General features: G+C 44.2%; 1 protein-coding gene across 2 annotated transcripts; it reads left to right on the top strand.

The window, feature by feature from the left end:
• The first annotated feature begins 1,125 nt into the window (after window positions 1-1,125).
• pomgnt1 (protein O-linked mannose N-acetylglucosaminyltransferase 1 (beta 1,2-)) lies at window positions 1,126-23,718 on the top strand. Of its 2 annotated transcripts, none has more exons than XM_080505877.1 (20): window positions 1,126-1,497; window positions 3,987-4,089; window positions 6,774-6,889; window positions 6,961-7,026; window positions 9,167-9,280; window positions 9,350-9,467; window positions 10,472-10,570; window positions 11,738-11,865; window positions 15,638-15,708; window positions 15,782-15,857; window positions 20,272-20,355; window positions 20,428-20,469; window positions 20,575-20,633; window positions 20,707-20,779; window positions 21,071-21,199; window positions 21,383-21,508; window positions 21,601-21,710; window positions 22,382-22,517; window positions 22,708-22,817; window positions 23,107-23,718. In XM_080505877.1, exons 1-20 carry the CDS (start codon window positions 1,378-1,380, stop codon window positions 23,189-23,191), a joined length of 1,965 nt encoding a protein of 654 aa, XP_080362003.1. In that variant the 5' UTR covers window positions 1,126-1,377; the 3' UTR covers window positions 23,192-23,718. The 2 variants fall into 2 exon arrangements, with proteins under 2 accessions (XP_080362003.1, XP_080362002.1); XM_080505876.1 differs by having other exon boundaries at window positions 11,735-11,865.
• Window positions 23,719-24,119: the final 401 nt, after the last annotated feature.

Below are 24,119 nucleotides of genomic sequence, written 5' to 3'. Positions count from 1 at the left end.
CGAGTGTGTTCATATTCATTGGCGGACCTGATCGCCCAGGGGACAAATCTGTTTCTCAGCCTGCTGGTGCCGGACTTGATTGACCTGTAGCGTCTCCCAGAGGGCAACAGGTCAAATGGGGGGGGGGGGGGGGGGGGGGGGTGAACGGGGTCGGCGGTGATGGACCTGATTCTCCTGAGGCAGCAGGATGAGGAGAGGTGTTCAAGGGTGGGCAGAGGGCAGCCCATGATTGTTTGGGCAGTGTTTATGACCCTCTGCACCGCCGTCCTGTCCTGCGCTGTGGAGCAGCGTACCACACACTCAGGGAGGGGGTTAGGATGCTCTCCACACTCAGGGAGGGGGTTAGGATGCTCTCCACAGAGGAGTGGTAGAAGGCCAGCAGCAGCGAACTCAATACCGTGTTACCTACCTAAATACACTGTTAGCTAACAACAAAGTAGGCTAATCTGATCACACATTTTATCACTAATTTGTTCACACATCATAATTTGTCAATGAAAAACAAGTTCATAAATGGAGATAATACTTACCTGTACGTTGCTGGGTAAACATGTCCTCCAGGGTGGTGAGACTGCTGACGTCACATGTGTAAGTGGGACAGTATTGACAGTCAAAGTTGCATCAGATGTGTGAGATGAGATCAGATGTGAGAGATGACATCAGATGTGTAAGTGAGACAGTCAGAGTTGCTAAGAATTAAAGTTTCATAGAAGATTCCATAGGAACTGCTTGGGGTCATTTTTGACCCCACTTGTGGAAGAGTGGGGTCGAGATACAAATACTGCACTTTCTTAAAATTAATGACAAAATAAATACAAATGCAAATGGCCTGATGTCACAAACATGTTTTATGAGGAATACCTGGAATATTAATATATTACAACTTTTCATTTTAAAGCTGTTGAAGAATAACAACCCGTGGGGTCATTTGTGACCCCACGTGTGCATGTAAGGGTTACAAAAATCAGAAAACGGAAATAATTTCATACAAAAATGAAACTAAAACAAAATCACACGAGATTCGCTAGATGGCAGCAAGTGATCAGTCTGGAGTGCAACGTGACGACGTCTCGCGCCGCTAACGTCGAGTGTGACGTCATCTCATTGCGCCATCGATCTCTGCATGTTAGCATGTAGCTCCGACCAGCTCCAGCTCGGAGATTACTTTCGCCATTTTAATGCTTTTTACTGTTTTTATCGTGAATTAAGAGCTACGGAACTAGTTTTGTTCAGCGGGAAGATTCCGCTGAGTTTTCCCGGCAGCTCCCTGAGTTCAGTGGGGGGACGGAGACGGTGTTCCCGGGGAGGATGTGAGCAGCTGCAGCGGCTCCTCGGAGCAGCAGACCCCCCCTCCCGGTTCTCCCCGGGCCCAGTCCCATGGAGTCGTGGACCCCGAACCCCCGGGCCAAGCCGTTCGTCCCGCGGCAGCAGAGGAGTTTGTACCGAACCTGGAGGTACCGGGTCTCCAACAAGAGGAGCCTCCGCAGGCTCTGCCAGGTAACGGGAGGCAAACACACCGGGACCGGAGGGGTTAAAAACACCAGCCATTCATAGGATTTTGTTTCTCCTTTCGGGGAGTTTGACTGATTTCTGCTTGTTTTCTGAGCATATTTGTACATGTTTTATTGCGCGACGTTACGTGTGTTTGTTATCCGTTTCTTTGACTTGTTTTATTGTGCATTTTTACATGTTTTTAACGTATCGCATTTGTTGAAATCGGACAACCCAAACCAGAGTTATGGTATTTTCAAGGACGCAGTTATGGCTAATTAGTGGTCAGTAAAACAAAAGGAAAATGCATTAGCGCAATAATAGAAAACTGTGGTCTGAGTTTATTGTAATCAAATCAGTCAATATATATATATATATATATATATTATATATATCACGAGCGTACGGGCCGATTTTTTCTGAGGGTGCTGAACTATCTCTGCCCGAAAAAAAGTTTCACTCATTTTCTGACGAGCAAAAAAAGTCATTTCCATTTTGAGCCCTTCATTTTACTAAATTTTAATTCATTTTATTAATATTTTGTCCATATCTGCCCGAAAAACAACTTGTCGATTACCCGAAAACGTGTTTTCTCAGATCTGGGGGGAGCAGCCCCCCCCAGTCCCTATGCCTATGATATATATATATATATATATATATATATATATATATATATATATATATATATATATATATATATATATATATAATTTAAGGGAATACTGAAGTGTTAGTTAAAACGAATATTTTGCACTTAATGATATCATTTTATAGAATGTCTAATAATTAATCAGTAATCATTCTTTTTCTACAATAACATAACAGCAATGTTTAATTCAGAATCCCCTTAAATATGCGGTAAGTATAGGCCATCTCGCAGGGAGCTTTCACCCTGCAGTACATATATATATATATATGAATATTTTGGTTCCTACCTTTTCATTCTATGATAATAGTTTTCTAAATTATATTGCATTATAAGCAAGATTTATCAAAATGTTTAACGGAAAGTCCATGAAAATGTTCAGCTGGCGGAGGTTCTGTACGTTTGTACATCATGTACACTTCCTGCCGGGATGAAAACTTCTGAGAATGAAGTTTATTCACCATATAACGTGCCAAGACATAACTTCAGGTTGCACTTTGATGAGCAGATTCAGTATTTTGAACGTGAAACTCACCTATATTTTCGAAAATCCCAAACTTTGGAAGTAAGGGGCGCATTTTCATAAAGTAAAAACCGGGAGATTCGGTATCGAGTGGCGAATCAAAAATGGCGGAAAGTGACGACGCTGATGCAGAGCTAGCCGCTGCAGCCGCATTTTCGTAGACCGAATCGAGCGCAGCTTTCAAAAAATGATGACGTCATCGTGACGTTGGAAAACGACACGACGTTACGCAAAGATTTCCAAGTGCCTATTTTTTAATGTGATTGTTATGTTTTTGACGATCTCTTCATGAGTTTTTTTTTTTGTTTTGTTTTTCACATTTTACTTTAATGCGTTTTCTTGGTTGCATTGGACGTAAAAACAACACGCGAACAACTGATCTGTTCGATTTTCCAGGATGTTGCTTCAATGCTGTTTATTTGTTTTACATACTGTATTTTCCGCCCTATAAGGCACCTAAATACCTCAAATTTTCTCAAAAGCTGCCAGTGCGCCTTATAGCCCGGTGCGCCTTATATATGGACGATTGTTCTACTTGAGACTGCTATTTGACAGCTGAACAACCAGAAGCTTTTATTTTGACAACTCTAACTTCTCAACTGGATCTTCAGAGCGGACGACACTCCACACAACACCTTCATCACTCATGGTTGCACACCAACATTCTAACAAACCAAAATAAACTAGATGAAATAATGACTCCCTAAACTGGGGAACAAAAACACATAAACACAATCAACACAACACCAAGCCCAACAACAACCCACAATAACCTCCAACAACACAAAACATGAATTTGTCGCTGCAAGGCATGATGGGACATCCTGAGCTCCTCAGTGCAGCCGATAGAAACTCCCATAATTCATTGCAGCTGTTTGTGGTGTTTTAAATGCAATTATTGGGGGTTCTATTAGGTTTGTGGTGTCGGTAATAATTGTGTTGTGTTGTGTTTTTGTTGCTTAGTTCATGTAGTTTAGTTTATTATCATTATTATTATTACCGGTAGTTGTAAGTTGTCAACCAGCAGTGAAGAAGGTTTTGTGTGTAGTGTCCTCCTGGCATAGGCTGCAGGTAGGACTATCAAAATAAAGCGTGTGCACCTCTCTGGGTGTTAGAATCAGTGGAAAATGTAACCTAATGGCTTTGAGCTATAAAGGTTATGACCACTGGTCTATTCCATGTGCGTTATAGGGCGGTGCGCCTTATATATGAACAAAGTTGTAAATTATGTCAATCAATGTAGGTGCGCCTTATAACCCGGTGCGCCTTATAGGGCAGAAAATACGGTACTTTAACTTCTGTCGTACTTTGATTTTCTTCGTACAGGCGGGTTCCGTCATATTCCTGCTCATCACTGTCATCGTGAACATAAAGCTCATCCTGGACACGCGACGTGTCGCCAGCGAGGACGCCGCCGCTCAAGACTACGGTAACCACAGACATAATAAAGAGTCTTCCCGCATTGACCGCTACTCCCTATTGGCGCTGGCGAGCGGTGGCGCCGCCGTCTTGGCCCGGTCGTCCACCCCACTCAGTCTAGTCGGCTTGACAGGAGCGATAGAGAGACTTTAGTCAATCATAATTCGCGGAATACTGAACTGATCGTCACCTGGTTTTCTTTCCTGCAAACATCATAGATGTAGTTCTGATACTGGACACATGGTTTGGTGTATTTTGATATTCAAAGTGGAATAAACAATAATAGAATGTTCTGATTTGTGATCTGTGATAGGCCATTTATAAAACAACAAATATATGAAGCAGAAGTAGATAGTGCACTACTCAGCCATTTTAATAAGTTGAAAAATAATATTGAATACATTGTTAAAGCCACATATAAGATACAACACAATAGACAAGCTCTCCATCAGAACCCAATTTAGATTTTTTTTAATTAGTTCATTGTAGGCTATGGAGCTATGGAAGCAAATCTCACTCAAAAGTCAATTTGAAATGTATTAACAGAAATACTTTTTAATTTTCAGATTAAACTGCATTTTTTTGACTCATAAATAAAAAATAATGCTAAATCATCTAGACTGCACTGTCATTTTCTCATACAAGACTGATTTTTCTGTGACTTAATTAAAATGAAAAAGTAAATTACATTTAAGTTTTTTTTTTGAAAAGACGCCCCAGCAAATAGTGACAAATTCATTTTGAAATGTCAAATTAAAATTAAATTAAAATGCATTTGCAGAAATGCCTTTTCATTTCAAAGTTCTGGCTGCATAGTTTGACTCAAATAAAATAATTAATGCATTATCCAAACTGCATTTTCATTTTCTTATTCAGGTTGCACATTTTATAACAGAACTCAAAAGAAAACCTAAAGAGGGGATTGCTTTTTCGCTTTCATGTCCACTGCGCAAAAAAGGCTCAATATTCAATTTGACTTCATATTTCCAAACGGCGCAGGAGAGACGTCAGCAGCCGCTGTCCTTCCTCTGACTGCCTCTGATGGTGGAACCAGGAAGTGAGAAAACAAGGTGCAGAGCCAGATTGTTCACTGATCTCCTCACGTACTATGACGTTTAGCAGTCACTGAACGTACCCCGGCCACTGAACGCACCGTGGCGGCTGAACGCACCCCGGCCACTGAACGCACCCCGGCCACTGAACGCACCGTGGCGGCTGAACGCACCCCGGCCACTGAACGCACCGTGGCCGCTGAACGTACCGCGGCGGCTAAACGTACCGCGGCGGCTGAATGCACCCCGGCCACTGAATGCACCCCGGCCACTGAATGCACCCCGGCCACTGAACGCACCCCGGCCACTGAACGCACCCCGGCCAGTGAACGTACCGCGGCAGCTAAATGTACCGCGGCGGCTAAACGCATCGCGGCGGCTGAACGTACCCCGGCCACTGAATGCACCCCGGCCACTGAATGCACCCCGGCCAGTGAACGCACCCCGGCCGCTGAACGCACCCCGGCCGCTGAACGCACCCCGGCCGCTGAACGCACCCCGGCCGCTGAACGCACCCCGGCCGCTGAACGCACCCCGGCCACTGAACGCACCCCGGCCACTGAACGCACCCCGGCCGCTGAACGCACCCCGGCCGCTGAACGCACCGTGGCGGCTGAACGCACCCCGGCCACTGAACGCACCGTGGCCGCTGAACGTACCGCGGCGGCTAAACGTACCGCGGCGGCTGAATGCACCCCGGCCACTGAATGCACCCCGGCCACTGAATGCACCCCGGCCACTGAACGCACCCCGGCCACTGAACGCACCCCGGCCAGTGAACGTACCGCGGCGGCTAAATGTACCGCGGCGGCTAAACGCATCGCGGCGGCTGAACGTACCCCGGCCACTGAATGCACCCCGGCCACTGAATGCACCCCGGCCAGTGAACGCACCGTGGCCGCTGAACGCACCCCGGCCGCTGAACGCACCCCGGCCGCTGAACGCACCCCGGCCACTGAACGCACCCCGGCCGCTGAACACACCGTGGCGGCTGAACACACCGTGGCGGCTGAACGCACCCCGGCCGCTGAACGCACCGTGGCCGCTGAACGCACCGTGGCCGCTGAACGTACCGCGGCGGCTAAACGTACCGCGGCGGCTAAACGTACCGCGGCGGCTGAACGTACCCTGGCCACTGAATGCACCCCGGCCAGTGAACGCACCGTGGCCGCTGAACGCACCGTGGCCGCTGAATGTACCCCGACCGCTGAACGCACCCCGGCCAGTGAACGCACCCCGGCAATTGAACGCTCCCCGGCCAGTGAATGCACCCCGGCCACTGAATGCTCCCCGGCCAGTGAACGCACCCCGGCCACTGAATGCACCCCGGTCACTGAACGCATAGGAGAGGAGGTACTGTTAGGAGATAGGGGAGACTTAGGAGATGGGGGGACTATTCTATTCTATTCTATTCTATTCTATTCTATTCTATTCTATTCTATTGCTTTTATTGTCATTGTACAATAAATTGCATTATTCTATTAGGAGATAGGAGGGACTATTAGGACATAGGAGGGACTGTTGGGATATAAGTCGGATGCACCAACAAAGTTTGTGGATTCACAGCTGGCATAGGATAAAACATTTCTTTTGTTTGTTTGGGGGTTTTTTTATTTTTATTTAATTCCTAACTTTCTCCTAGAGGATGCTAACGCCAATGTGGAGACGCCGCGCCGCCCAGCCAATGGCCGTAGGGTCCTGGACATGGAGGTTTACTCGAGTCGCTCCAAAGTCTACGTTGCCGTGGATGGAACCACCGTGAGTCTCCAGTCACAAGCCACCCTAACTTCATGGCCCTTACTAACTAGATGTTTCTTCCTCCCATGAAGGTTCTGGAGGACAACGCTCGGGAGCAAGGTCGCGGGATCCATGTCATCGTGCTCAACCAGGCTACGGTGAGACAGCTAGCACCTAGCATGAGCCTGTTAGCCCGATTGCACTACCTGCCTTAGCATTTCTCATTGTCATTAGCCTGTTACCACAGCAGGTCGCATTAGGCTCAGTCTATAGCACTAGCCTATGTTAGTTGCCTGTTAACCAGTTTTGTTCGCCTGTAACATTAGCTTGTTTGTTGGGTTTTCTCTAGAAGAGTACTCTGAAATTTTTATTTTTTTGGGGCGCTATACAAAGTTGAATTAAATTGTTCTGTTAGCCAATGCCATTTGTCATTTTTTGTTAGCTTGTTTGCCTGTCGGTTGCATTTTAACCTGTTTTTAGCCTGTTGGTAAACTATTAGCCTGTTTCGCTAGCTAGTATTGCTAGCCTAGCTTGTTTTCCTGTCGGTAGCATGTTAACCTGTTTTTAGCATGTTTGTAAATGATTAGCCTGTTTCGTTAGCTCGTATTGCTACCACATTGCTAGCCAGTTGTTAGCCTTTTTCATTAGCCTGTTTAGCCTTTTAGCCTCTTAGCGTGTGTAATTAGTAGTGACGTGCCGTGACCATCAGGATTGGGTAGGCAGGGCATCGCACAACGAGGTCATCAATGTATTAACACATGAAAATGTGCTTTTCCCTTTATACCAACTGCAATCAGCAGAGGCTTTTATTTTGACACACCAAACGGGAACACCGTGGCAGGAAGACATGACACCCAAAACCCTCTTCACTCCTGGTTGCCATTTTCCAACTATTAAACTAAACTAAATTAGATCATCTAACTAAATACATGAACTCAACAACAAAAACACAACACAATCATTACCAACACTAACAAGCCTACTATAACACCAAATAAAGACATTTGAAACACCGCCAACCCAACTCCCATAATGCATTGCAGCATTAAGCTCCATGACTCTACAATATGTTTCGGCTGGCTAGTGTTAATCTAACAAACTCAAGATGGTAAAATGCCATTAAAGAAATGTAAACATTGATTCAGTGGCAGCCTCCAGACTCCCAGCAAGATATATCTCATGACACGGCAGTGCATCTGTTGTTTATGTTGGAAACAGAGGGAATAATGGCAGAACTGTCTGTGGTGCTGAACCCAGTCCTGCTGAGCTGTCTATGGTGCTGAAACTGCTCTGTGCTCTCTGATCCCCAGATTGACATGAAAGTAGGAACAGTGTTCTGAGCTTTCCTTTGCTGAAGGTCTGGTAGCTCAGGTGTTCTCCCATCTTTTAAAAACTGCTGTTTTTCCTCAAAAGAAGGCGTGATGGCGAAACGAGTCTTCGATACGTACTGACAGCATGAGCATGTGTTTCAGGGTCACGTGATGGCAAAGCTAATGATGCATTAGCACGTGTTTTAAGGTCACGTGATGGCGAAACGAGTCTTTGATATATGCTGATAGCATTAGCATGTGTTTTAAGGTCACGTGATGGCGAAACGAGTCTTCGATACGTACTGATAGCATTAGCATGTGTTTCAGGATCACGCTATCATATCATTCATTCGAGAATCACGTGATCAAGCTCTCAGGGTGAGAAATGGCTGCGCCCTGCGGTAGCGTGATCCGTAGGCGATACCAAGTGATTTTTGCCAAAAAAACATCAAAATATAGCCAAAAAACCACAAGCCCGTTCGGGCAAGCTGGGTAGAGGATTCACTTGCCTGAGCAAAGCTTTCACTAGTCCCGGACGTTTGGGCAAGCCTTAATGTCTCAGGGTCATGTGATGGCGAAACGAGTCTTCGATACGTACTGATAGCATTAGCATGTGTTTCAGGGTCACGTGATGGTGAAACAACTTTTTGATGCATAGTGATAGCATTAGCGTGAGTTTCAGGGTCATGTGATGGCAAAGCCAGTAAAGCATTGGCATGTTTCAGGGTCACGTGGTGGCAAAGCTCATGATGCATTAGCATGTGTTTCAAGGTCACGTTGTGGCAAAACAAGTCTTTGATGCATACTGATAACATTAGCATGTGTTTCAGGGTCACGTGATGGCGAAACGAGTCTTCAATACATACTGATAGCATTAGCATGTGTTTCAGGGTCACGTGATGGGGAAACAACTTTTTGATGCATAGTGATAGCATTAGCGTGAGTTTCAGGGTCACGTGATGGGGAAACGAGTCTTCGTGTGTTTCAGGGTCACGTGATGGCGAAACGAGTCTTTGATACATACTCTCCTCACGAGGACGACGCGCTTGTTCTCTTCCTCAACATGGTGACTCCTGGACGAGTTCTCATCTTCACGATCAAGGTCGGGCTACATAACCATGCTACAGCTAACACTAACTGACAATGAGTTAATGTTTGAAATTGTCCGCAGGACGAGGGAACGTTTCATCTTAAGGACACAGCCAAAAATCTTCTTAAGGGGTTCGGGAGTTCGGAAGCTGTGAACCTCAACTGGAGGGACATGTGGACTCTCGTTGTACAGAAGGGAGGTATGCTCGCCACTGTCAGGATGTTAGCATCTCTGTGTTAGTATCTGATAGCTTTAAAAAATGTGGACACTGGTCGTACAGAAGCGAGGTACGCTAGCTGCTGTAAGCATGTTAACATCTAGCTGTTAACATCTGGTATCTTGAAAGAAACATGTGGACGCTCGTAAGATCCTACTTTTAGCATCTCGCAGTTAGCATCACAATGTTGTCGTTGGAATGCTGTGGGATGCGAACATTTTCGTGCAACATTTTTATAATTGTGTACCGACTGTGCTACTGTAAAAAAGTTAGCGTTGTAACGCTTATCTGAGAATATTAGCATTTTGATACCGAGTGTTCCCAACATTTGCATCAAAACATTGGTTTTAGAATGTTTTTGTCAATTCTTTAGTGTCAAAATGTTCATGTCGAAATGTTAAGATCATAATATTACCATTGCAATGCTAACCTCAAAACATCACATATTTAGCACCAAAAGAGTGGTAACCAACATTAATGTAAAAACGTTGGCATTTCAACGTGACATCAAATTGTTAGTATTAAAAAGTTAGTCAAATTGTTTGTGTTAAAATTTTTGCCTTAACCACGTTGAAACATTGGCATCAAATAGCTAGTATCAAAATCTTTGCCTTAACGTTATTGTGAAAACATTAGTGTGGAGTTGTGGGTATGTTAGCGTCAAAATTTTGAGATCATCGCATTGTCATGTAGACAAATGTTAGCATGTTGATGTTCCAACGTTAATCTGATGCTCATGTTTTAATTCTAGCTTTCTCACAAAATTGATCTGGCGTAAAAGCTGTGACACTGATGTCAAAATTTAAAGTTAAGCATCGTAATATTAGCATTAGCATGTTTGCGCTAAAATATTTGTATCAAAATGTTAGTGTCAAAATGCTAATGTTGGACAATTAGCTGTTTGCTTTAGCAATGCTTGCTAAACATCGTTTGACACCGTAGAAAACTAACCTTGCTTTTCGTGGCATGTTTGTTTTGTGTTTTAGGCATCGTTTACGGAGAAAAGAGTTCAAAGTCTCCGTCTCTATCGAGTTGGGCCGATCCTGTTCTTCTCAAAACGCAAGTCCAACTCGGCGTCTCTGAAGGTAAACCACTCGCCTAGCATCACTACTGTTAGCGTTTAGCACCTGAACTTAAAGGTATTTCACAAGATATCTTCAGTGTTTTTTAAATTTGTATGCATTTAAAGCATATTGAATGTTTTTACCTGTTTATTAACGTGTTTTTGCATGCATTGGCATGTTCTAGAGCAGGGGTGTCAAACATGCGGCCCGGGGGCCAGAACCGGCCCACCAGACCATCTAATCCGGCCGACATGTGATTTTTGAGGTGTGAAGTGTAAAAATGAAAACTGACAGAGGCTGATCTAAAAACACTAGATCGGCAAAAATGACATTCAAAACCGCCCTTGGTCAGAATTTGACCCCCGACATTAATGTAATCTGTGGAGGTCACATGACTCAACACCTTTCACAATAAAACAACTTGTCCAACTTATGTGAAATGATACTTTAGACACGTGAACTCAAAACAATTTCCAGATGATGACAACTTGTTTTAATCCCGAATACGATCTCCAGATACAGGTGACTGAGGTTTTTTTTTTTTTTGCAAATATAATGTCTAATTTCCTTTAATATGTATATTTCAGAATAGACTGGCAAATTCTTGCAGTTTACAAAAGAATCAAGAATCATTTTTCCATATCTGCAGTTTAATATGTTCTGTTTGACTTGTTGGGCCTCGAGAGGTCAGAGGTCAGGTTAGGTTGATGTGGCCCCTCAACTGAAATCAGTTTGACGCCCCTGTTCTAGAGTGTGTGAGCATTTGTTCGTTTAAAGTCTTAGTTACATATTTTTTCATTGGTTTCAGGATTATTTTGACACGCTTTCCGTATTTTTCTTTATTTGCACGTTTTTGACGCTTTTTTTAAGAATACTTTTGTGTTTTTACATCTTTACATTTTAATTAACATGTCTTTTTTCGAGTGTATAATGTGGATTTTTGTGAAAAACGTTTTTTTTTTTTACATAGCACGTTCTTGCATATGGTAATGCATGTGAACGCACATATACTCATGTATGCACACAACAATTTAAATGCTTTAGCTCATGTTAGCTAACATTCGCTAGCAGAAGCTAATAAATGCTAAAACGTGCACGTCTGTTGAAGAACAGATAGCCTTCACATTAATGTTTATACTATTGTTAGCTTAGCATTTGAAGGTTGCATCATGCTATCGTTGCTAGCAGAGTCAGAGTGTTCGTGGAGTGATGGGGAACTGAACCGACGTCGGAAGACCTTCTGCAGCAAAGTGGAAGGTTACGGGTCTATATGTAGCTGCCGAGACCCCGCCCCCTTTCATTTCAACCCCGCCCCGGTAAGTAGTTGCTCCGCCCCTTTCACATCAACCCTGCTCTGCCCCTTTCATGTGAAACCCCCCCCCCCCATAAGAGGCTCCGCGGTCCGTGTACCTTCCGGCCATTCCATTTACATGTTGATGTTGGAGAACGGAACCCATCCCATTTCCGTTTTTCGATTTGATATTGGAAAACGGGAGACAAGCCATCTCCTGTTTTTTTTGTTTTAAAATTAAAAATCGAAAAACGGAAATTGGGTCGTTTCCCGACGTGCCTTTTTGAAAAAAATACGACCGTAATTTTAAATTCAAGTTTGAGTTGCCAGAAAACCGGAACAGTTTGCGCCAATGTGATAGTGGACAGGAACCCCAACGGCATGCCTGCAGGCACAATGAGAGTTTAGGGAGAGAACTGTGAAGATGGCTCTCCAGAAGAACAAGGCTTCTCCACCTACATGACGGACCATCACCTCCATCACCTCCATCACCTCCAAGCTGAAGTTGCTTCAGCTCCCGCTGAGGTGAGCAGCCTTGTGCCATATTTATGATATGACAGTACATCTTTTCATTGATTTAACCGCAGTCTCACAGCGCCCCCTACTGTCAGAAGCAGCACACTTGCAGATTGTCCTCAGAGCTCATTTATCACATTAAATGAAAACATTTTCAGGAGAGAAAAATTACACAAAATAATAATTAAAAATGTGCGGCTACAAATGTACTGCGATTCAGTAGCGTTAATTTATAGTTACACTATAATATTTACACCTAAAAAACGAATTATACCATTTTGAATATTTGTTAATGGTTCCTAATATAATACAAAAATGTATTGTTGGTGTTATTCTTCTTGATAGTATTACTCTCAGCAAGCTGATGCAGCTCTGTATGCAGTTGTGTGTCATTTTCATCATCTTATTGATTTATGTGTGGCTTTAATTGACAGGTTGAAATGATGAATGGAGAGCAGCAGCTTAACAAGCAAATCAACAGCGCTAAACTGATTTTCTGCAGACGCCTTCAACATCAGTAGGTTTTCTTTGTTGCTGTTCCTTTTCTGAAAGGTACATTGTGAATTTGTGACATGCTCTGATAATTAAAATTCTGATGATTAAGGTTCGACGTTGCTTTGCAGGAATGGTATTGTTAAAATTTTTAATGTTTTAATTTATCATTCATTTAAATGTTTTTGTTGCTTACATGCACTCAGCGGTTATTTGTGATATCCAAATACCTTTTCTTTACTTTCACAACCATCACAATGAAAGGATTTGGTGGGAGGTTTCTATGTATTTCTTACTGTGAGCCATTAAGTTTGTTGAACTAAAATTGGAATTATATTAAATTGAGCTTCAACAAAATGTAGTTGTCATGGACGCATGACTTTTGTTGTGACTTGCCCAGGTTGTACTGTGACATTGTCTCTTCTTGCAAGAATAATGTAATAAAATTGTCTTAAACTTCCTGTGTCTTCTGTCTCCCTAAGCTTTTAATAGGAAATTCTCCTGACGACTATAAAATAAAGGCCTGCCTGATGCTTATGCAGGATTCATTCTGCAAAGATGGGGTTGCCAGGATCTGTGTCTCAGGCCTTGCCTGCAAGGTCACCAGGTTGGCAACAGCAGGTTTGAGTCCTTACTGCCAGCGAGTGGCGACCCTACGCCCTTTGTGGAGGCTCCTTACTGCCAGCGAGTGGCGACCCTACACCCTTTGTGGAGGCTCCTTACTGCCAGCGAGTGGCGACCCTACGCCCTTTGTGGAGGCTCCTTACTGCCAGCGAGTGGCGACCCTACGCCCTTTGTGGAGGCTCCTTACTGCCAGCGAGTGGCGACCCTACGCCCTTTGTGGAGGCTCCTTACTGCCAGCGAGTGGCGACTCTACGCCCTTTGTGGAGGCTCCTTACTGCCAGCGAGTGGCGACCCTACGCCCTTTGTGGAGGCTCCTTACTGCCAGCGAGTGGCGACCCTACGCCCTTTGTGGAGGCTCCTTACTGCCAGCGAGTGGCGACTCTACGCCCTTTGTGGAGGCTCCTTACTGCCAGCGAGTGGCGACCCTACGCCCTTTGTGGAGGCTCCTTACTGCCAGCGAGTGGCGACCCTACGCCCTTTGTGGAGGCTCCTTACTGCCAGCGAGTGGCGACTCTACGCCCTTTGTGGAGGCTCCTTACTGCCAGCGAGTGGCGACCCTACGCCCTTTGTGGAGGCTCCTTACTGCCAGCGAGTGGCGACCCTACGCCCTTTCTGGAGGCTCCTTACTGCCAGCGAGTGGCGACCCTACGCCCTTTGTGGAGGCTCCTTACTGCCAGCGAGTGGCGACCCTACGCCCTTTGTGGAGGCTCCTTACTGCCAGCGAGTGGCGACCCTACGCCCTTTCTGGAGGCTCCTTACTGCCAGCAAGTGGCGACCCTACGCCCTTTGTGGAGGCTCCTTACTGCCAGCGAGTGGCGACCCTACGCCCTTTGTGGAGGCTCCTTACTGCCAGCGAGTGGCGACCCTACGCCCTTTGTGGAGGCTCCTTACTGCCAGCGAGTGGCGACCCTACACCCTTTCTGGAGGCTCTGCAGCGCCTCATCTGTCTCAGCAGTGAATGAAAAAGCAAAGGGATGTGATTTTAACAAAATATTCATTCTTAATGAGAGAATTTGCTCTTTCAATCAAGTTAGTTAAAAAAGGTTGGATTTCTATTTTTATTTCAATCATTTTTTTTCTGTTTTGCGGCACAATGTTAAGACAAGGTTTTCTCATGAATAAAATTAATCAAAGATAACATTTAACAACTGGGATATGAAATAATATTCCATGCCATTTCAAATAAATTATATTTGGTTATTTTTTGTTTCATTTAAAATCTAAATAAAAGCAAAAAACATACATTGCAGTAGAAACGCTAATGTGTGTGAAAGGGAGTAAGGTGTCAGCTGTCAGTCTTCTCTCTGGTCAATCTATTCCACCGTGTGTTTTTGTTTTCAATTTAAACTGCAGCAGGCAGATAAACATCTAATCAACTGGTGGGAAAGTTCGAAGCTCACAGACGAGCTGAAGGGGGCAGCAACGCAATGCGCCGTTGTTTATTCTCCCATCAAGCAAAGAAGAGACTCGACTTCCGGTTTTCTGGCAACTCAAACTTGAAATAAAGAATTACGGCCGTATTTTATTTCCCGATTTTTGTTTCAGAAAGGCATATCGGGAAATGGGAAACGACCCGATTTACGTCTCTCAATATCAAATCGAAAAAACAAAAATCGGATTGTTTCCGGTTTTTAGTTTTCCGACATCAAAACAAAAATCGAATGGCTAGAAGGTACCCCAATTCCCCCCCATTTCACTTCAATTTGGCATCAGCATCTGACAACAGGTTTAAAGTTGCAAAAGAGTAGGTTAACAATGTTGGCTTCCTTTCCACTCAGATGCCGACAGTAGCCTCACAAATGGCTAAAGGTAGGCTCATTGTGGGTTAGCAAAAGAATGTAAATAGGCTAACAATAGGCTAAATGAGGCTAGCAGTGTTATTTTCTGACCTAAATACATGCTAACAAAAGGCCAGTGGTTGGCTAGCAATGGGCTACAGGTAGGCTAAGTGCAACCTAACAGTTGGCTAGCGAAGTAACAGGATAGATATAGGCTAGCGATGGTCTAAAATTGGGCAAGCTAGCAATTCGATAATAGCAGGCAAACAGTGTTAGCTTCTGAATCCTGGGTTAGTTTTCGTATTAGTGTTAGCGTTCATCATGTGTTATTTAAAGCTAATGTTTTTAGCATTATGGGTAGAAGCTAACAGCATATTGTGGTTCCAGCTCCCGCTCAACAAAGTGTTGAACGTTCCCGTTGCAGTCATCGCAGGAAACCGACCAAACTACTTGTACAGGTGGGCTAGCATGCTAACATGTTAATTCATTGGAGTGTGTGAGTTAACATGCTAATAGCTCTGCGTTTGACAGGATGCTGCGATCGCTGCTTTCAGCTAACGGAGTCAATCCCAACATGATCACCGTCTTCATCGATGGATACTACGAGGTAAAAACAATGTAAACATACATAATGTTAAAGATATTAAGAGGTAAAAACAACAAATGTACCTAATGTAAAGATACTACGAGGTAAAAACAACAAACATACATGATGTAAAGATATTAAAGCTAAAAACGTAAAAAACACCTAATTTAAAGATACTACGAGGTAAAAACAACGTAAACATACATGATGTAAAGATACTACAAGGTAAAAACAATGTAAACATACCTAATGTAAAGATACTACGAGGTAAAAACGTAAACATACAATGTAGAGATACTACGAGGTAAAAACAATGTAAAGATACTACGAGGTAAAAACAATGTAAACATACCTAATGTAAAGATACTACGAGGTAAAAACAATCTAAAGATACTACTAGGTAAAAACAATGTAAACATACCTAATGTAAATATACTACGAGGTAAAAACAATCTAAAGATACTACTAGGTAACAACAATGTAAACATACCTAATGTAAATATACTACGAGGTAAAAACGTAAACATACAATGTAGAGATACTACGAGGTAAAAACAATGTAAAGATACTACTAGGTAAAAACAATGTAAACATACCTAATGTAAAGATACTACGAGGTAAAAACGTAAACATACAATGTAAAGATACTATGAGGTAAAAACAATTAAATTCAACTTTTTTTATATAGCATCAAATACAATAGTTATTTCCAGGTGCTTTTTACAGAGAAAAGAGAAAAACCCAACAAATCTACATGAGCAGCAAATTTATTGTGAAAAACTAACAGGAAGAAACCTTCGTAGAAACCAGAATCAGAGGTGAAGGATTTCTGCTGACGAGGGGTGAGGGGATAGAGAAAAGGATAGGATCGACAGAGAGCGATTGGGGGATGGAGGAGAAGAAAGGATAGGATAGACAGATTGGAGGGATAGAGGAGAGGAAAGAATAGGATAGACAGAGATAGATTGGGATAGAGGAGAGGAAAGGATAGACAGAGATTGGGGATAGAGGAGAGGATAGGATAGACAGATTGGAGGGATAGAGGAGAGGAAAGGATAGGATAGACGGATAGATTGGGATAGAGGAGAGGAAAGGATAGGATAGACAGATAGATTGGGGGATAGAGGAGAGGAAAGGATAGGATAGACGGATAGATTGGGATAGAGGAGAGGAAAGGATAGGATAGACAGAGATTGGGGATAGAGGAGAGGATAGGATAGACAGATTGGAGGGATAGAGGAGAGGAAAGGATAGGATAGACAGAGATAGATTGGGGATAGAGGAGAGGAAAGGATAGGATAGACAGATAGATTGGGGATAGAGGAGAGGAAAGGATAGGATAGACAGATAGATTGGGGGATAGAGGAGAGGAAAGGATAGGATAGACAGAGATAGATTGGGGATAGAGGAGAGGAAAGGATAGGATAGACAGAGATAGATTGGGGATAGAGGAGAGGAAAGGATAGGATAGACAGAGATAGATTGGGGATAGAGGAGAGGAAAGGATAGGATAGACAGATAGATTGGGGATAGAGGAGAGGAAAGGATAGGATAGACAGACAGATTGGGGGATAGAGGAGAGATAGGATAGATCAAGGGTTCCCAAACCTTTTCCTGTGAGGGCCACATAACGTTTCCCTTCTCTGATGTGGGATCGGGTCGGTTTGTAACAGAAAAAGTGTGACGATCACAGGGGTGCCTAAATGTACAAATGTATGGTATTCCAAAAAGCCACACATAACCAAATAACCCTTTCTGGGTTCTTCACAGAAAAGTCAGGAAATAAATAATAACACTATGAAATAAACAATAGCTAGGGATGAGCCAGATACTCGTTTCAGATGAGTATCTGGTATGGATGAAGCATTTTTTACAAGGACGAGCATAATACAAGTAAAACTCGTCAATATCCGTGCTTGTGCTGAAGGAAAATCCTCTTTTGGTAACTAGCTGTCTTCGTGCTTTCTGATTGGCCAGTGACACACAGCCTGGCCCATCGACACACATCTCCGCAAGTCACTCGGACACACAGACTGACTGTGGCTCTCTTCAGTATTCCTTAGGTTTTCTTCAGCTCGCCTCTATTTCTGCTTGTATGATATATGAAGTTACTTGGCGAACTTGTTTTGTGACGTACGTGGTGCATTTGACAAAACAGAGCTGAAAACGTCACGTCAGTCACTGCCTCCACTCCAGTCTGGGTTTATTTTTTTGTTTAACCATCTGTTTGCTCTGATGTAAAGTCAGTTGAAAACTTTACTCGTACTGAACGTGGTGCTTTTGAGAAGAACACAGTGAACAAGGCTGACATATTATTTCCTGTTTACCACCACTGGATGTTTACATGAATCACCAGGTTCACACACATCATTAAAATTCACTTACACACATAGAGCTGAACACACAAATTTGGCCCCAGCCAAATTTGGTGTGCGTTTCCACTGCAGAAAGTAGGTTAAAAAGTAGGCGGGGCTTAGAGCTCCGCAGATATGTGACGTTACAACAGTAATCTCAGCCAGGCGGCAGACCTGGACCTTATGAATCCTCTGTTGTTGTTTACGTCCTCCGCTTTGGACTAGTTGTTTTGTTAACTTTTATTTTTTGCTGCCACAGAGCTGCAGCTGGAACTTCCATGTTGGTCCAGAGAGAGCGAACGCTCTGGTGACTTGTCCCACACTTGAGCACGCCCGGCTGGTCGTGGCACAGAGCCCGCACCATTGCGCCGCGCCAGGACACGGGAGCCCGTAGCTTTCTGCTCAAACACTGGAGCCGCTACTCCGGCGTTGACCGCCGCTGCATCGCATCCACGTTAGTTATCAGGGGCTGCTCCAAGTGTCTGTTTTTGCATCGCATCTGCAACATATTCAAATATTGAGGGCGTGTAGTAAGTCACTGACCAATCAGCAGACGGCTCCTCAAGCTCAAACCCGTTCCACAGTCCCGGGTACCCCGACAGAAGCGTTGTGGAAAAGCGACGGCCGTTGGAGAATTTTTTTCCGGAAAATCACAAATTCTTGCGGTGGAACCCGAACCGTAACGGACTATACCTGTCCATTCCCGCACTTTTTGTGCAGTAGAAACGGGGCTATAGTCTAACAGTAGGATACATCTCAAGATGCACTTGGACACATCATCAATGATAGTACCTGGGTTCATCAGGTGCTTCAGGTCTTTCAACTTCAGACACCCTCGCCCAGGTGACCAGCAGTGGTAAGGCCCCGGCCTGTGTCCAAGAAGCACGAATCCACGGTTTGTCCCTTTTGATCCACAGCCATCTAGAGGCTTTCTTGGCTGCCTCCGAAGCTCTCCCGATGGCCTTCCTCTTGCATGCACCAGATATGTCCAGTTAGCTGAAGGCTTTGCATAGGTACTTGCCTGCAAATCCCCTCGCTCCTACTTTAATGGGCAAGCACATGGCACGCCAACCCCGTCTGCGCCACTCCTCCACCAGCTTGGTGTACTTCCCTTGTTTTCTTTCATGGGCTTCTTCGATTCTCTCCTCACAGGCCACTATAAACTCCAGCATGATTACTTGTTTTGAAATTTGTGATCTCAGCAATGGCTTCAACTACTTTGAGTTGGGTTACCAAGTCCACCCTCATCTGCTAACGCAAGCTGACCCAATGAGGCCTGCTTGGGCTTTTGGGCGCGGCTTTGGATCTTGTCCCACTCTCACAAAAGTTATCTGGCGACTTGGTGACTTGGTGGTGGGTGACACTTGCTCTGGTCGATGGCGCTGCAGATGGACTCTGCGATAACCTTTAGCACCTGGTCGTGTTGCCATTGGTAACGAACCCCCCCCCCCCCCCCCCCCCCCCCCAGTGCTTTGAGACAAGAGCTGAGGATGTGTTCCATAGTTCTCTTCCCTGGCACAAGGGACATGCTGGTGATTTCACCTTGCCCCAGCACAAAAGGTTGGATGGGCTGGGTAGAATGTCATACGTGCACTGTATGATAAACTTGACCTGGAAAGGTTCTGCCTTGCACAGATCAGACCAGGTGACCTTGAGGTCCATCGCCTGTTCCCATTTGATCCATGCACCCGGTTGCCGCATCCCTGCCATCTGACTTGCACGAAGCTCCTCAACTCCGGCTCTCACTTCCTTCTGAACCAGGTCCCTCCTCTCTTTGACCTCCACTCCAACGACCTTGCTGAAGTTGGTCGTTGGATTGCTGCCTCGTCCAGTTCAACCTACAGCCACAGAACCCAGTAGTGCTTTGTTGTGCAGCCAGGATTCAGCCTGGTCCATGGCATCCCGTGCCCTGCACTTCCTGCCGGTCCTCACCTCAGTGCCTGCCTGGGAGACAGTAATAAAATCACTGAAATTGTTAACTTGGCTAAAGCAACGAGGAAATAAACTGCTAAAACAGTTATGAGAAAGGGCTTGTAGCTGTAGAATGCTAATGGCTGTGCTAACTGTTGTCTCGTTGTCAGGAACCCATGGATGTGGTGGAGTTGTTCGGACTGAAAGGCGTCCAGCACACGCCCATTAGCATAAAAAATGCTCGTGTCTCACAGGTATCACGCCAACTAATGCTAACTCGCTACTTTAGCTTGTCTTAGTGTAGTAACTGTTTGTTTCCATTGTAGCATTACAAAGCCAGCCTCACCGCAACCTTCAACCTCCACCCCGTGAGTTTTCCATCATGCTCTCTTTTAGCTTGTAGCCCATAGCTACTCGCTTTCATTAATTAGCTATTACCGTCCACGTATTCATATGTCTTCCTCTTGCGTCAGGATGCCAACTACGCTATCGTACTGGAGGAAGACCTCGACGTCTCCATCGACTTTTTCAGGTACGCCAACACCATGCTAACAGCTTCCCTTTAGCTTCCGATTTTCTTACCAAGCTTCTTCTCATTTCCAAAGTTTCCTGAGCCAAACAATTGGACTCCTCGACGAAGACGAAAGTCTGTACTGCATATCCGCCTGGAATGACCAGGTCAGCTAACCGCTAGAGGCACTGATGATGACACTACCAAGTTACATCCAGCACTTTTATGATTTAGCAACTTCAGCTTTTTTTTTACGACTCTTTAACAAATGAGCAATTTTAGTATTTCTTTACCGTATAGTGATTTTAGCACCTTTTTGTTATCATTTAGGTTGCATCTTTTTTAACATTGTTGGCATGGACTATGAGCATCCAGCAGATGACCTGTCTTTTATATACTGGGTGAAGAACATGCGTTAGCATTTTTAGCATCCATAGCCTGATTACCATTGTGTCCAGGGCTACGAGCACACGGCGGATGACCCGTCTCTTCTATACCGGGTGGAGAACATGCCGGGACTTGGCTGGGTGCTGAAGCGAAGCCTCTACAAGGACGAGCTGGAGCCAAAGTGGCCAACACCCGAGAAGGTGAGCTTGGGTGTTAGCTGCTGATGCTATGAAAACATTCGTAATGTTATAAAAGCTAATGTGGCTAATGTGGGGTGCTTTGCAGAGTCTTGGTCTGTTTGTAAACCTAGTCCTCATGCTAATGACTAAGTTTGCCAAAACATTACGTGTTTAATGCTGGGACATGCTATGCTAACATGCTAGCTGTGGGACTGGGACATGTGGATGCGGATGCCAGAACAGCGTCGTGGAAGAGAATGCATAATTCCTGATGTTTCTCGGACGTACCACTTCGGAATCATCGGACTCAACATGAACGGATATTTCCACGTGAGTTCTTTGGGAAGTTTTTAGTTCTCTGGACGTTTTACAAAGCTAAAACTTTGCAGTGTTTTGGTAAAGATTTGCGATGTTTGTTGCAGGAAGTTTACTTCAAGAAGCACAAGTTCAACACAATTCCGAATGTTGTCATGAAAAACGTCGCAAGTCTAAAGAAAGATGCATACGAGGCCGAAATCCATACACTGCTCAGGTAATGTGCTAATGCTAACATGATAACATGGTAATGCTCAGAGATCAACAGATAACATACTAAATGTGAACAAATCCATGTAATGCGCTAACATGCTGGTGCTAGCAAATCCACATAACATGCTAACTGCTAACAGATATACCTAACATGCTATAACCCATGCTCATAGACACAATAGACCAGGGGTCTCCAACCCTGGTCCTCAAGGGCCCCAGTCCTGCAGGTTTTAGCTCCTCCTAGTTGCAGCACACCTGATTGCAACGCGGGGCTCGTTATTGGACTTTTTCACAATCTTGGTGATGACGTCATCATTAAATTCAGTTTTGCTGAAGCAGGGAGAGAACTAAAACATGGAAGACAGGGGTCCTCCAGGACCGGAGCTGGACACCACGCAATCGACACAATTTGTGCCAGTAACTTGCTAGCTGCATGTTAAGGTGACTACTGTTATCATGCTAACTGATCCTATTGTTCCTGATTTCGCATGTCAGTTATATCGTTGCTATATTAGGGCAACCTTACTTGTCAAAATATAGCAGAGCTTTTGGCGCTAAATTAGTGCTAATAATTTCTTAGCATGTAGCATTTCTATAATTGCTGTGCTAATGATAACTGCTAGCTTAGCAATGAAAGACACATCTGTGCTGCTAACATTGGTGTGTGTGCTACAGGAATGCAGAGGTTCTGGATCACGCTAAAGATCCATGCTCGGATTCCTTTGTACCCGACTCGGAGGGAAAAACCTACGTGATGTTCATCAGGATGGAGTCTGAGTCAGACACCAGTACCTGGACACAGCTCGCTAAGGTACGCTAATGACAAAATACTAATGCTAAAAATGGATAATGGCTAAATACCAATGCTAAAAATGGCTAATTGCTAACAGCCAATGGTTAAAATTAGAAAAAGTCAACTGGCTAACAGCTAACTATCAGTGGGAGAATTGGCACCCAGCACCAGCTGATTCTTCTCCTTGTTCCTCCGGTCCTGGTCTCAGTGCCTCCACGTTTGGGACCTGGATGTGAGGGGGAACCATGCTGGATTGTGGAGACTCTTCAGAAAGAGAAACCACGTTCTCGTCGTCGCTACACCAACATCCCCATACTCGTAAGAACTGCTGCGCTACATATTAGCAAGTGAACTCCATTGACGTCTATGCTGATCTTACACGTCAGCTTTGTTAGAATGTCAGTACTGTTGGCATGTAACATGTTAGCATGTAGTACACTTTAGCATGGCAGTAGCATTAGCATGTTCAAATACATGTTATCAGCTTTTCAGTTTTGTTAGCATCTCACCTACATTAGCTTGTAAGATACATTAGTATGTTAGTATGTCAGCTATCTTTGCATATGAGCTATGTGTTAGCAACCACTGCTATTGTGTGTCCCGTTAGCGTGACGAAGCCGGCAGGCGTGACTCCAATCCACCTGGAGGGTCCGCCCCCCCGAGAGGACAACGCCCCCATGGAACCCGGCTAGCTATGCTAAAGTCAGCCAGAGCTAGCTGGCTAAATCTGAGGATGACGGCATAGTATCAAGCTAGCTCCCTTTGGTGTGAAGTAGCTAACACTACAGACTGCTTTTTCCAGAAGACTCTAAGAAAGCTGATGGACACGTAGCGAGGCCTGACCTAGCTAGCACTATGCTATGTGGAGAAGCTAACGTGATGAACGCTTCTTGATAAGATGCTAAGCAAGCAGCTAGCTCCACTAAATACTGAAAAGCTAATGTGAGCTAAGATGCTACATTCTGTTTTTATTTAGTGTTTTTAGCCATCTATTTGATGCTAACAAGCTAGCTGGGGTTTTTTGTTTGTTTGTTTTAACTATGCTCATGACGCTAACACTTGCGCACAAAGGTAACAGGTCACATACCTGTTACCATCGGAATGTTAGCATTTGTAATATGTCCCAAAACTTGAGTGTTTTGAGATGTTAGCTGTGAGCAGAAGCGAGCTGAAAAGTTTCTTTTTTTTCTTGAAAACAAATAAATTTTCTATGAAAGTTCCTATGAAGTATTTTTGTCCCGTTATATAAAAAAATGGTTACGCTGACATTTGAGATTTAATCTTAGCATTAGCTTTTCTCGTGTGGATGCTAGTGCGTTAGCTTAAGCGAATTCCAAAATCATGTTAAAATAACATTCCGAAAGGCTTCCATTGCTAAAATATCTCGAATTGCTGGACTTGACAGATTTGTTATTGCAATACATTTACTGAACGTAAAATACCATGAGAATCTTTAAAATTATTCAAATTGGCAAAACAAGTTAAAACTGTATCAATAAAAATAAAAGTTCCTAACAGATTCTATATAATGTTTGCATTAGCTTTTCTACTGGTTACTATAGCGCAAGCATTAGCTCTCCTCTTCAGTGACCTTGACTGTGTTTTGTGGTTAGATGGTTT

Source organism: Blennius ocellaris (assembly GCF_963422515.1).
Source record: "Blennius ocellaris genome assembly, chromosome: 12".
Classification (NCBI taxonomy): Eukaryota; Metazoa; Chordata; class Actinopteri; order Blenniiformes; family Blenniidae; genus Blennius; species Blennius ocellaris.
This window is presented reverse-complemented; position numbering and strand designations above follow the sequence as displayed.

Excerpts from the sequence above, each read along its gene's own strand:
- pomgnt1 (XM_080505876.1), top strand. The coding sequence starts at position 1,378 with ATGGAGTCGTGGACCCCGAACCCCCGGGCCAAGCCGTTCGTCCCGCGG. Across the intron at positions 20,780-21,070 it reads TATCCGCCTGGAATGACCAG|GGCTACGAGCACACGGCGGA; the intron begins GTCAGCTAACCG and ends CATTGTGTCCAG. Across the intron at positions 21,200-21,382 it reads AGTGGCCAACACCCGAGAAG|CTGTGGGACTGGGACATGTG; the intron begins GTGAGCTTGGGT and ends CTAACATGCTAG.